Source organism: Lethenteron reissneri, chromosome 26 (assembly GCF_015708825.2).
Source record: "Lethenteron reissneri isolate LAM-NWPU_2019-01 chromosome 26, ASM1570882v1, whole genome shotgun sequence".
Classification (NCBI taxonomy): Eukaryota; Metazoa; Chordata; class Hyperoartia; order Petromyzontiformes; family Petromyzontidae; genus Lethenteron; species Lethenteron reissneri.
Window position 1 is genome coordinate 9,672,976 of NC_083804.1, and position 14,890 is coordinate 9,687,865.

Consider the following 14,890-nt stretch of genomic DNA (forward strand, 5'->3'; position numbering starts at 1 on the left):
GGGGGCGGAGGAGGTTAGAGGGGGGGTTGGGGCCGATTTTTGACCCCCCCCCCCTCTAGTCACACGACGTTACAAAAAGTCAGACCCCCCCTCAAATATGACGTCACAAAGTTCTGCCCCCCCCCCCCAAAACCATATTTCCATTTTGAAAATAAAACATGCTTCAAATCGCTTTAAACTATTCTCATTGTAGTGCGTATTTAATTTGGCGCTGCACTCTGATGTTGTAGGATAAAACATTTATTAAAAAGTATATTTAATTAAGTATAACATGTTGTCTATATTTATTTAAAGTTGCGCATTTCACATTTCTCACCCCCCCCCGTCACACATCGTCACAAATGTCTGACCCCCCGCCCTAGGTGCGTGACGTCATTTATGGACGGACCCTTGGAGGGGTTGGAGGGGGGGTTGGAGGGGTTGGAGGGGGGTTGGGGGGGTTGGGGTTGGAGGGGGGGTTAGAGGGTTGGAGAGGGTGGGCGGAGGGGGTTGGAGGGTTGGAGGGTTGGAGGGAGGGGGGACTTCCTCGTTGCCTCCAGCGCAGCGCTGCTTTTGGGCTCCGTCACTCCACCTGCGCGTGGCCCGCTCCGGCTGCGCTGCTGCGTCTCTCCGTTTCACTTTCCCTGTGGCTGACTCTCATTCCTCTCTGCCGCTGTGTATATTTACGTGTGTGTGTGTCTGAATGTGTAACGCTCTCCGCCTTGGTCTTAACTCTTGCCTACCTGTGCCTGTGTCCGAGCGGTGAGTTCGCCAGCGCATGCGGTTGTTGGTTCCACTTGTGACCGAGACTGGCTGGCTCTGCCTGCAAGTTCGACCGCCAATTTGTCCGGCCGTGTGGTTGTCCCTGACGTGACATCGGTCCGAGTCTGGTTGTGACTCATTGTAACCTGTAAGAGTCTGTGAATATGTGCGAGTGAGAGAGGTGTGTATTGTACAGGGGTGTGTGTGTCTGTGTGAGTTACGTGTGTGTGAGTTACGTGTGTGTGTGTGTGTGAGTGGTTGTGAGTCCACACTGCACATCGTTTGGGAAGAGAGGAGCGATGCCGAGGTGATATCACAGCGATGAACGGCAGGTAAGACTCACCGGCACACACACACACACCTACACACTCACGTGTTCACAAACTCACCTGTACACACACACACCTATACAAACTCACCTGCACATATCTGTAGACACACGTGTGTACAAAGATACCTGTACAAAAGCTCTCCTGCAGACTCGCATGTATACAAACTCATCTGTAAACAAACTGATCTGTTCAACACGTAGGCTTTCGAGACCAATATTCATAATAAACGTTTTTGGGTTAGATCGCGTTATTTATAAATGTGTCGTAACCCTCCACCACCCGACATGGCCAATCAGTAAAAAAGTGTCACGTTGACAAAAGGCAAATAGTTCACTACTTTAGTCCACCGGTGTGTTGAAGAGTGAAACCACAACATTTAAAATGTTTGAGTATTACGACGTTTCGCTGGTAATTGCATCCAGCATCATCGGGGTTACGACACATAAATAACGCGATCTAACCCAAAAACGTTTATTATGAAACTGACCCGTACACCCACATGTGTACACACACACCTGTACACAAGCTCACGTGTAAACACACTTATTTGTACACACTCGTACGTACACTCGACATGTGTAAACAACAGGCGCCCTTCAACCCACTAAGTGGCGGCGATATCACCAGCAGTTGATAGAGCGTGTTAGGTTCATCTCGGGAGATGATTAACAAATCCACTTCTAGATGAAGGCGCGTTAACGCCTACCAAGAGGAACGTTTTCAAGTACGTCGTCTTCACGTTGCGAAGATTAAAATTCAGCATAAGGCGGGATAAACGTTATGGCGATTTATTAGGGAAAAAACTGAAAGACGAATGACCGTGCTTGTTGTGTACAATGATAATAAGAATCATCACCATCGTTATCGGACGCACGTCAGCTGATCTCATCCACCGCTTCGTCAACCCGCTCCTGGATGACGGCACGCGCACGCCGTGGTAGTGGTGGTGGTGGTTGTTGTTGGTGGTGGTGGTCATCGAGGTCGTTTGCCCATAACTTCATCGCACGTTGGTCGGGACGGGTTCTCTTGATTCACACGCGAAAGTTATTTGCTCGATGCTGTATATGTGCCTTGGCAGTGGTGCACAATCGCAAACAACAGTCGTCAACCACGTTAGCCAATTAGGTGTTAGCCATGTTCTATGAATCAGGGACATGTTCTGAAACGTCGGCTGTTATATAAGGCCACACTTTTAGTCACCTTTGTTCTGTTTTTTTTTTGTGAGGGGGGGGGGGGGGTTCATTTATGTATCCGCCACTGACGGCGAGCCCTTGCATTGATCTCGGGTGGCATTAATCACTGCGCCACAGTTCCCAATCAAACGTTGCTACGTCGTTCTAGAGACGCCTGTATACCGTACAACTGGTGTCACACAAACCCCACAGCGGCAACACTCGCGTGTTTACCCCGTTACAACAATGCAACAACACGCTGCGTACACAACGCGTGCACGTGCGTCGAATGGATAAGCGCTCTTACACCATAGGGGCCGTCCATAAATGACGTCACGCACCTAGGGGGGGGGGGGTCAGACATTTGTGACGATGTGTGACGAGGGGGGGGGGGTTGAGAAATGTGACGTTACATCAAAATGCGTTCTACTTAATTAAATAGTTACAATGACAATAGTTTAAAGCGATTTGAAGCATGTTTTATTTGGGGGGGGGAGGCAGAGTTTTGTGACGTCATATTTGAGGGGGGGGGTCTGACTTTTAGTGACGCCGTGTGACGTCATTTATGGACGGCCCCATAGCAGTAACACACAGGGTGGACACAAAAAAAGTGGAACAAGTGCTCTACAGTACAGTAATCGCACAACAAAGACAAAGATCCCCATTCATATCGCCTTAATAGACTGTTGGGGAAAGGGCTTCATGTTGGGCCATTATTGAGCCTAACGGTTCCAACCGCGCGCAAAAACGTTGGGTCAACGTTCGCATGTTTACTGGGCAAGCCACCTCTTTAACACGCCGGCTTTCGTGACGAATGTCATTAATAGAGTAATTTATTTTGTTGGGTCGGAGCGCGTAAATAAAATGTGTCGTATAAACCCTCCTCCACCCGACAGCCATATCATAAAGTCGCCACGTGGTGTGGCCAATACCACCCTCGGGCCACGCTGGGCCGCCTTTGTCTCCCCGAGTGAGTGCTGATGTTTTTACACGCCACACCAGGTACAAATGTAAGGGAAAGCCAAGCGAAGGGAGTCAAGCGGAGTGGAGGGCCAGGGCCAATTCAGATGCAACTCGCCACTGACTGTCAGGGGCCGTCCATAAATGATGTCACGCACCTAGGGGGGGGGGGGGGTCAGACACTTGTGACGATGTGTGACGAGGGGGGGGGTTTGAGAAATGTGACGTCACATCAAAATGCGCAACTTTAAATATAGCATTGTTATAACAACACTAATTGTTATAACAACACTCCTACAACAACATTAAATCCGCCCTACAATGACAATAGTTTAACGCGATTTGAAGCATATTTTATTTTCAAAATGGAAATATGGTTTGGGGGGGGGGGGGGCAGTGCTTTGTGACATCATATTTGAGGGGGGGGGGGTCTGACTTTTTGTAACGCCGTGTGACGAGGAGGGGTGGGGGTCAAAAATCACCCAAAATCGCGTGACGTCATTTATGGACGGCCCCTTAGCCGTGGCCGGGTATCGAACTCGAGTGACATTGGTTCGTAACGTACGGTTGGTGGATTATCCTCTGCCACGATAGCTCCACATGCACGCAACACGTGCATCTTACGCTGCATACAGGTGCTGTAATAATTAACCTGCTACACTGGGACATGTTTAAAAAAAGTACACACATGCACTGCTTACGCAGGCACACGTGTAATATATGACCAGGTTCGTTTACCTCGTTATACATTAAGGATATCTGTCCGTTTATGCGTCTCTTCAACTGTTTGCTGGGACGTAAAATTACCAACTGGAGTGCTTTGTTTATTTGCCAAAGAAAACATTGTGTCAACTCACATTTAAGGCTACCCTCAAACCAAACAAACGTGCGTACGCTCTCTAAGACAATGTTAGCAACGGTGTTCGGGACAAAATAAAATAACCTCGAACGTAAGCTATCAACCTAACGAGACATCACGTTACGATTCACCGTCCAAGGCCAACAATCGGTGGCGAAGTGATATGCGAACCGGCCGTGGCATTTCCATCACCGACCCGCACTGAAGTTCAGTCTGTGTGCTCAAAACACAGTGAGACCTTGATCCAGCCGATGATTGACAAGGGAATGTTCGGGGTGGTGGTCCAGATGTTTGGTGACCCCCTCTCCATTAATTGCCCCCGAACATTTTTTTTCCCTCGGTCACAAGACATCTGGACCACGCTGTAAGATTATTACAACTTACAGCATCTAGCCGTTGTGTGAAGCAGCTGCAAGGCCAGGATAGAGCGCAATTAGAGTAACTCTGCCAGTGACTAAGATCAGTGAGTAGTAGCACATCAGCTAAGGCGCCCCCCCAGATCGTTCCTGCACGTTTCTGGAGGAGGGGAAATTCTTGATTTTGTCTTCTTCTGTAAGTGGGGCTTCAAGGGGGTCAGACTTCTGTCCATAATAACCCCCAAGATATGTTAAAGTGGGGTCATAGCTCATTGGGCTACTACAGAAGGACACATCTGTAGTATATATATACTGTATGTGCCTTCAATATATGTGTAGGTGTGTATACATGATGTGTAATTTTCTGGTATGTCCGTATAAACTATATTAAATGAGTGTGTGATATAAAAAAGAACATGTAGTTTGTGTATTTATGTAGGTATATTGATATGTATGTATGTGTGTATTAATACATGGCAGTATGTTCATGTGCACGAATATGTGTTTGTGTACGTGCTGTGTGTTTTTTTGGTATGTGCCTGTGGACGATACTGAATGAGTGTTATTTTTCACGGAGAGTGTGCATGTCTCAAGGTAGACATGGCTGTCGGTAACAATAACAATAACGCCCTTTATATACCCAGAAAAGCCTCACTGAGTCTCAAGACCTCAGGAGGGATATTTGGTTAATTCCATCAATGAGCAATGTGCCTGTACTATGGGAAGGTGCTATAGCCTGAAACGTAAGCTATTTTATATACTGTACTGTATATCTTTTATGTTAAGGCAGTGTTTAGTTATGTTTGTGTGTGTATACTGTGTGTATATGGAGGACGGTATATTGGGTTGCATCTGCATTCATTTGTCTATCCACTGCTCGGATGAAGGCCTCCTCGTGTTGTCACTCATGGTCCCGCGATACCACACTCCACCTCGTTGCGAGCTGATTTCATCGCCGCATCTTCGCAGCAGTCGTCATCGTCGTCCAGGGTGTGTTTATCTCCTTTAGCTGTCATTCCATCGCAGTCTCGTCTCATCGGCCATCAATCGCTTTGAGCGGGGTGTCGTCCTGCCCAACCCCACTCACTTTCTTGTATCGTCAATTTGATGTTTTGAGTTTGTTTCCAGACACCACGTGGGTGTTTCCTCTCCCAGTACTTCCAAGCCATAATGGGCCTCTCTCCTTTGCCTCTTTGCTCTCCTGTCGACTTTGGTTCCACTTTTACCATCTTTTCTTACGTCATGGAAGGTAATATACCTTCATAAAAAAAACGTTCTTTATGCAGAATGGTATAAGATTGGTAAATGTACATGCGTGTTCATTCTACAGTGAGCGATCGGAAGTGTGTTCAAATCCTGACTAGGGGTTCACTCAGCCTATCATCTCTTTGGGGTCGATAAAATGAGGACCGATTTTAGTTCTACTTCTTGGGGAAGTCAAAAGTGGTTGTCCTCTGGGACAGACTTGCCCCCACCATAGGAACATGGAATATACAGCATTGGCTCAGGGTTGTAAACAGAAGAGAAGCACCACCTCAATGCTCGTTTGAGCAGGAAATAACTTTGGCTTATTTATATATTTATATATGTAGGTTGTGTGTATTCATAAATGTTATCGTGTTTTAGGCGTGTGTGTAGGCACGCCCATATGTGTGTTGTGTAGGCATTGTTAGGTGTGTGTGTGTGTATGAGGTTGTGTGTGAACACTGGGACACACATGGCAGCATTTTAAAAAAACATTCCTGTTTCCAGGGTCTCAACTTTCCACTTCTTGTTCATTCTACACCCTGGAATGTGTTTTTTTTAAATCAGAAACACGGGAATTTGAATTCAGGCTCTATAGATTAGAACTGTGATTCTAACTAATCTCTTGAATCTGTAACAGAACCATCCCATTTGATGTGTGTACGGTCTGTGCTTTAGTCTTGTCTGCTGTCTGTAAAACACTCATGTGATCCGCTGCGTTGTGGCCTTAAAGGTAAAACACATTAAATAGGTGACATTTTGGGCAATTGCGCTTCTTCATAGCACACAACGTGCGAAGTATTGAGCTTGCTATGTGTGGTGGGCTGTGTGTACAGCCTTCCGTTAGCAGTTCCTGTTTTGCACGTCTCAACCATAACCCCAAACCCTAATAACCACACCACCGGGCCCCAACCTTAACGGTAAACCTCCCCAGAGCAGGGACTGATTGTTGAGAATATAAACTTACATTACCATATTTGTGCGTACTATATTTTATTTTACCTCGAGGCGTAGATGTTTTTTTTTTAACACGCACAAACGCCTACAGAATTTTAAAGGGCATAGAGAGAATGTGCCTGGGTGGGTTTGTGAGTGCCACTCTCCGTGCGCCTTGTTATACTGGGCACACGGCCGTTGCTGGGTTCCTTTTCATCGGTGTCCGCTAACAGCACTTGTCCTGACAGTTTGCCTATGCAGGGGATCTCTGTGTGGCGTTAGTTGGTTTTTGCGCATTGTGCTACGAACCGGGCCCTTTCTGAGTTCAATTCCCGACCACGGCTAATAGTGGCGAGTGATATCTGAACGTTGTCCTGTGCCTCTCTTAGGTCGATTTTTCTTAAACGAGTACCTGATGAGGCGTGATGCTGGCCGCACAACTTCATTATGGGCCATGCCAGATGCAAACAGTGCTGTACATTTCTGTATTTACATATGAGCATTATTTCAGTTTATATGACCATTGATGTTTGTACTTCTTTATTCGGAATGTTAAATAGTGGGTTTTTTTCAACACTAGTAACCATATGAATTTTTTACCTGTTTCCAGCACATGAGCATTAAAACCCAACATAAAACATTTTTTTTAACTCGAGCGGCCACGGTGGTGTCACGGTTTCCACACTGGATTTGCAATCCGTGGGCCGTTGGTTCGATTTCATTTCCTGGCACCGAAGTTAAAACAATTGGCCAGGTTTCTTGAATCCCCCCCCCCACCCCGCTCAGTATACCCCGCAATATAAATATATAAATTGGTGCTGTGATATAAACATTACCTTGTAACGTTCACTGTTTGGCATTCTCTGGTCTAACACTGCTGAGACAAGGCCAGAAAGAAGGCTATCTCTGGTGTAGGCCAGTTTAAAAACAATTCATACATTGTCTTTGGCTCTTTTGGTAATGTCACGTAGATAAAAAATTAAATAAAAAGTCAAAATTTTATGCGTACATTATCAAAGCATGTTTTTTTTTGCCACGTTTTACCACAAGCACGTGTGCTTCACGCAGACATGGTGCCTTGTAAAGGCTGCCTATTTGGTTTTTGAACATCGTTAACTAACACCTGTATTATTGCCAGAAAAGGTAAAGGCCGATTATTGTTTCACCATTTTGATACTGGAAAAAAAGGTCCCGTAGATATAGGAACACAGTTTGTTGATCGGTGTGTAGTATGTGGTGGGGAAAAGTGTAGGTAACTCCCACTTCTTTAAAAAATATCTAGTCGTCTCGGAAGAGTAGAGCAAGCGGAGTTCCTTCCATAAGAAGCGATGTGATCAATCAATTGCAGGTGTTGCACCTTTTAAACTTAGAAACGAGGACAAATGTACCACGTGGTGACTTTAGCTGCCATGCCGCTTGTACACCTTGTGCGTGCCAATAGGTGAATTCGTCACAAAGATTCCACTGGTAATCCAGTTGTGAGATCCAGTTGCGTTTATATGGACTGTCGTTATATGCTTCAAACCCAAATTGTAATTGTAGAGTTTGAATTCTCCGGAGAATAAGATACTTTCCTGGTAGTATAAATCAGCAGCTGGAGGTGCGTCTGGTAATCTGCTAGGTGTGAGTGTGGCCAAGTGACCAGATTGATATAACTCTCTTGACATCGGGCACAACTTTAGGGTGATTCTAATGCAGCTAACCAGCTTCATAGACGGCAACGATGCCCCCTTTTGCCTCCTAGAATCACAGTGTGATGTCAAACAGCAGATACACTTTTCTTCACGTATAGAGTACTGTACGGCCATTTTGTAATTTTACTGCTGGACGAGGGCCTCTCTACTCTGTGCTTGGGTCGTAGGGGGGCCATCCATTTAGTGCGTCCGCAAAAATCCGTCAAAACTTGACCCCTGCCCCCTCCCTGTACGCACGCGTACTTTTTACACCCCCCCACCCACACCTGCGTACGTACGCCTGACGCACCCCCCCCCCCCGAATCCTATAGAACGGCCGATGTAGACAAATTATTATCGAGGCTTCACACCCCCCACCCCGTGTCCTATGCGTACGTACATTGTTAGCAGACCCCCCCCATACGCAAGCTTACGCATTTGGGTTAACCCCTCCTCCCCCCTCCATGCGTACGTACTAAATGGATGGCCCCTAGGGGTTAGTTGACCATACACCACCACGCTGGTCAGTGCTGGGTGATGCAGGTGAGGAGCATAGACATGGGAGTACATGAGTACAATACAACAATACATTTTATGCGCTGCTCTCTGCTGCCCACATCATAGCTCCGCAGCAGTTGCCTGTAACTGCCGATTGTGCATGACGGTCGCCCATCCAAGCACTATCCAGGCTCAACCCTACTTAGCTTACGAGATCTGACGAGATTGTGTGTGTATGTGTTTAAGTGTGGGGTTCAGCCACCCGTGATTAAACTGGGCCCTCGGGTGTTCATGGAGTCAGCCCAATCACCAATGACTGCACCAAAAACAAAGGATGATCACGTTATACATTTATTCAAACGTACATATCTTAGATATAAATGTTATAAATATAGTACACGTTGGATATTTTAATAAGCCTGTGTATTGCTGATAAATATTGCAGCATGGCAAAAGCATGAAGGATGTTGATGTTGTGGAGGTCTTAATCGAGCTTTGGATAGACAATGGCTGGTGACGATCATGATTCGCATTCGGAAGGCCACTCTTTACAAAGTATGACAGATTTATTTTCACAAGTGGCGATTAAAAGACTATCCACACTGCAGCTTTGGTGAATTTCACAATCGAACACGTGGAGAACTGTCGCACCTTATATTCACTTCCTGGCAGCACGGCAAGAGTTCAAAATGCATGTGATTACGTTTGTGACTAGCTATCCGAACTCGATCTACTCCTGTAAATGTTGCTATTTCCATTCGGCAGAAGGCAGGTGATGGATTCCTTTTTTAGTTCTGGATGAGAGAGGCCAACAGGAAATAATTTAAGAGCTGAACAAACAAGCCTGCATAGTAGGGCTAAAGATAAATACGGTACAAGCAAAACAAAACTTCTATTAAATATGTTCGCTGCACGAAATAAAATTAATATTGGAGGGACAATAACCAGAACATACAAAAGCATATGTATTCGTAGGGAAATAACCCACTGTAAAGAAGAAAGTTTTCAATCGGTGTGTATTACCCACTGACAGATAGATTGGGAACATGGGCACTGATGGATTTTTTTTTTTTTTACAAAAACTGAGTGCACAAAGAAGTGTGGAGAGATGCATGCCAGACATTACGTTTAAAGATAGAATGAGGAACACGTGGATCAGGAAACAAACTTAAACATGGCGAGAAGGGACAATGGTCGATGGACGAGACTGGTGACGGAATGGCAGGCAGAGGAGTAAACGCGTCTTCGAGGGTGACCACTGTGATGATGGAGCGATACGATCGGCTCGTGCAGGCATGAAGATGGATTGTGGCATTGTAGGACCGTGAGAGTTGGCAAAGACGTGGAGAGGTATTTCATCCAGCATTCTCGGTAGATCACGGTGGCATGGGGTGTCACGGTGGTGAGATGTTAACTACCTCGCCTCGTATACAGGAGATGATGGATTCGACCCTTACCCTCACGCCTTTATATTTGGATTTTGCATGTTCTCCCCATGCATGCTCGCGTGGATTTTTCTCCAGGTCCTCCGGTTTTTCTCTCCACATTTAGAAATGTGTTTAGAGTATTTGGCTGCTATTTTCCACATGATAAGCCACTTCGTTGAGCTATCATTTGTGGCCAAGTCGCTTCTGATAAAGAGTTATATGGCTCAGTGGGCCTTCCCTGCTAAAATAAAAAAAAATGTGTTGTAGCTTAGTTTAGCTGATTATAATCATAGAGGCCCAATAAAGTGAAGACCGACGCTGTTCTTTGGGGCCTTATTGTGCACCCACTAGCTGATGTGCTTTTATACTCCGCCGATTGAGGAAGTCTCAAGAGGACATTTCTTCATCACATGAAAAAACCGCAATAGCAGCCAAATGAGGATACATTTGCTGATAAAAGCCAAACTTAAAAAAATGTGTGCATGTCAGGTGTGTGTTGCGGGAAATGGTGTGTTGTTGGCTGTGTGTACAGTGAATGCATTTTGTCCATTGTGTGTGTATACTCCAATACAGTAAAGTAGAATTTGAAGTTATTATTGGAATAAAAACAAATCCCTTACTGACGAGCTTCCTTAATGTAAGTATATTAGTTTCACTCTCATATACACATGTGACACAAAATGGGAGGGCCTGGAGAAAATCTGCTGCATGTACTCAAACCCAGCTACGTCCGCAAAGAGGTCAGCAGTTCTCCAAACTTCCTTGCTGTACTTCCTTCTGAAGGGTGCCTCGTGCACGCATTCTTGGCGGAATCCACCTACCCAGCTTCCGAGTTTCTAAAGTTGAAAGGTGCACAATTGAAAGCACCCGCAAAAAAAAGAACGTTTATGTGAATTATTTACGTCCTTTGTGTGACCATCTTTACACTGCTTGTTTACATTGTCAACAGAGGAAAGCCCAACAAAATCAAGGGGTGTACTATGCTATGCTCCCACGCCTATGCTCCTCTTCCTCACCAACCCACACTGACTAACGTAGTCAAGTATTGTTTAAATAACTCCCACGACCGGCACGGCGTGGGAAACCTCTCATTCCGCAATGGGTTGACAGAAAGGGCTGTACTTGTGCATATTGGTGTGGCAGAGTGGTTAGCGTACTACATTATGAAGCTGGGTCCCCGAGTTTGATTCCTGGCCATGACTAACATTAAGTCGCAAGCGATTATTTGAACAGGTGCTCGCACACCCATTTCTTCTCCAGCTCACACTGACCAATGTGGTGAAGTATAGTCAGACATCCTCCACAACTGATAAAGCAAAGGCAGGCATTTATTCAGCAGGGGATTGGCAAAGTGCTCTAAAATTAAAATGAGTTTAATGACGAATGATGTACAGACTTCACGTGTCCTTGACAAACCAGTGATGTGCGGTGAGGTCAATGGCTGGGGAGGCACTGGCTGGTGTCAGAGCCAGATTCACACACTGATGGAGGCGTGGCCTCACGGAGGGGGGCGTGTTAGACACGTCCCACTCAGTGAGGCCTCATGTGGAGTGACGTCACGCGCGGGACGGACAGACATTCCTGGGTGATTATAGTCGGTAATGCCCGAGTTGTGTGTGTGAGACTACGGTGTCAGAAAATCTGTCCTGGTGTCCCAAAGCATTTGTGTCCTGATTTAAAACTTTCTGGCCTCATGTGTGAATCGTGATATGAATATTTACAAATAATTTTACTTCAGAATCAGAATATTTATTTATACTGGTGAAATCCGATGAGCTATAACGCTCTTTTTTTACAGATGTCCAGTAGGGGCCGGTCAGAACGTTACAGCAACAAACGATACAAAAACACAATAGGAGTGCAAAGTATAGGAAAGGTAACCAAATCAAATTTTTTTACAATATTTTATTGTATCAGGTAAAGCCCACTGAGCTATTAGCTTCTTTTGCAGAAGTGACTAAGCAAACAAATGATAGCTCAACGAAGTTGATTTTCATTATGAAATGTATAGCACCTAAATAATCTAAAAGCATTATTCTAAATGTGGGCAGAGGGTGGGGCTAGCCGAGTAGTGGGCGGTGCTGGCAGATGAGTGGGAGGGGCCTATGAGCAGTAGGCAGGGCCAATGTCAGCGAGGCCACTCGGTGTGGACGGGGTCAGTGGCGGAGTGGGTGGGACTGATTGATGGAGGTGCTGCCAGATTACCCGTGTGTTCTGGCTGAGCCTCCCAGAAAGTAGCGTTAGGTTCGGAGTCGTGTCATCATCATGTGTGTGTGCTTGGTTTGCTTCACGAACAATAATTGTCCGGCACAACGAGTCTGTGTGGAAAATGTCAGCTCGATTGGATCACGGGAAGTGGGTTAAAAAACGACCGAAAGATTTGCACGGTCCTAAGCAAGCAAGCAAGCACGCAAGCAAGCAAGCAAGCGAACTTAATATAAAGGATTTAAAAATGGTGCTTCCACCTGTGATTTAAACTGGGTTCTCAAGTGAAGCGAGTTGATGGTCTCTGCCTAGCGACCAGTAACTCGCAAATATGGAAGCCCATAGATTTACATATCCTGCCACTGATGACTGCACAAAACATACCCGCATGTTAAATTTTGTTCTGTACATTATTTGACTAATTTCCAGCTATCAGATATAATATCGGTGTGATATTATAGGGCAGCTGGCAAAGTGCTGTCCCCAGGGATCTCAGAAGCAGTTCTGTATATCGCCGTCTGCAGGCCGTTCTCTAACCCTCAGCTAGGGTTTCAGATTAATTCTTCATCTAGTGACATTTATTATGCTTGTTTATCCAGGAAAAGCCTCACTGAGTCTCAGGACTCTTTGTCGGGTGGGCCATGATAAGTGTTCGCAGTGGGGCGGGGGCGATGATTACGATGTATATAGCGCCTTCGAATAGGGCACAATATACAGGGTGTTTCAAAAAGATGGACCCGATTTGAAATCGCTATATCTTTGAAATTGGGTCCATCTATTTAAAACATCCTGTAATTCTAGATAAGATGAGAAGATACTATGTATTCTTCTTACTTGATTTGGCAATATGTTTAGAAGCTAAATGCAAATATCGATGTCTGCTTGACACGACGAGAGGGCTTCAGGAGAACGAGTTCATGGAGCCTTGCTATTGCTCCTCAGTTGAATGAGAGCAGGCTTCAGTGGTTTACGGTACGATTCATAGTTGGGTTACACGGAGATGTGCACATCAGCCTGTTGATTTTCTCATGCTATGTATAATCCCAATTGACGTGACACCCGTAGCTCAATCGATCCTAGTCTGCCTTCAATAACTGCCCTAGGTTATACAGTATACAAATACGTACTCCGATGTGTTTTGCAGTTGTGTCCCTCCAACAGATATCACGAATTGGTTATTGAACTGTTAAATGTGACCTATATTTCGATCATATTTATTTTGTGCCCTGCTTTACAGATTTTTTTCTTTGACATTCGACAATATACAAAATGTTCATCTGAGACTTAATGTAAGATTAGTGGTGAGGCATACATCACAAGTTGAATGAAACGGCCGTATGTTTCCTCTACAGGAAGGAAATCTCATCACCGGTCAAAATTTACCCAGCATCTTGAGGGGAGGAGAATGGAATTGACTGTCTAAACTAATGAAACTAAATTATTTTATTTTACCAGATAAGGCCCACTGAGCTATAGAGGTCTTTTTCAGAAGCAACCTGGCCACAAATTATAGCTCAACGAAGTGGCTTTTTACGTGGAATTGTATTGCAGCCAAATACTCTACATGCATGCTTCTAAATGTGGAGGAAAAACCGGAGTACCTGGAGAAAAATGCACGCAACCACGGGGAGAACATGCAAACTGAAAATATACAGGCGTCAGAGTTGGGGTCGAATCCACGACCTCCTGCATACCGGGCGAGGGAGTTAACATCTCATCACCGTGGTGCCTGAGTCATTTAAAGAGCTGATTGGGTTGCATGTTTCTTTCCTATATATTGTGCAAAACTGCAGGATGGAGCATTGGCCCAGTGGTGAGCACGTTGCGCTAGGAACCCAGCAACCCGGGTTACATTCCCGGCCATAGTTCACATTGGTGGTAAATAATATTTGAACCGGTACTGGACCACCTGCGAAATCAACCTGCACTGATCAATGGGGTGAAGTACACTCTGTATTTTGAACTTCTGTACATAGCCAACCGTGCTAATCGGGTGATACGGCGTTAGGAGCCCTTCAACCAGCAGTAGATTGACAGAGGGCTACACTTTCTATTTATTTATTGCTTCATTAAACTGCCACTCCTTTATCTCCTCCTTGATGGGTTCTGTGCCTACATAACCCCACTGAGATCGTGAGGACATTTCAAATGATAAATATAATGTCCTTACTGTGGAACAAAAACATTTCGTGTTAATATAAAGGCTGGTGCCATAACTTGTTGTATGTAATATATATTTAGTGCTCTGTGGTTACTGCCCGCGAGACTGGGGGTTAAGGAGAGCTGAGGAGGTTAGTGACCTAAATATATGACCTTTGATTGTCAGCTTGTATGAATGTATGTTGAGCTTCTTTCACACTGTACGTAGCTAACCGTGCTTATGGGAAGGTGTGCGGGAAGGACAACAAACTAAACACAAAATCAGTTTAACAAAAATTTGTTTTCAATCTATATTTAAAAGTGCATAGCTCCAGTGGCTTCATAAT

The 14,890-nt window shown here is 45.2% G+C and overlaps 1 protein-coding gene across 1 annotated transcript in view; it reads left to right on the plus strand.

Annotated features, from left to right (window-relative positions):
* Window positions 1-566: 566 nt before the first annotated feature.
* LOC133347639 (tyrosine-protein kinase Tec-like) overlaps window positions 567-14,890 on the plus strand; it is a 39,710-nt gene continuing 25,386 nt past the window's right edge. Inside the window, 1 exon segment of the mRNA XM_061560089.1 lies at window positions 567-1,073. Coding sequence (XP_061416073.1) covers window positions 1,063-1,073 — 11 coding nt within the window. The 5' untranslated portion in view covers window positions 567-1,062.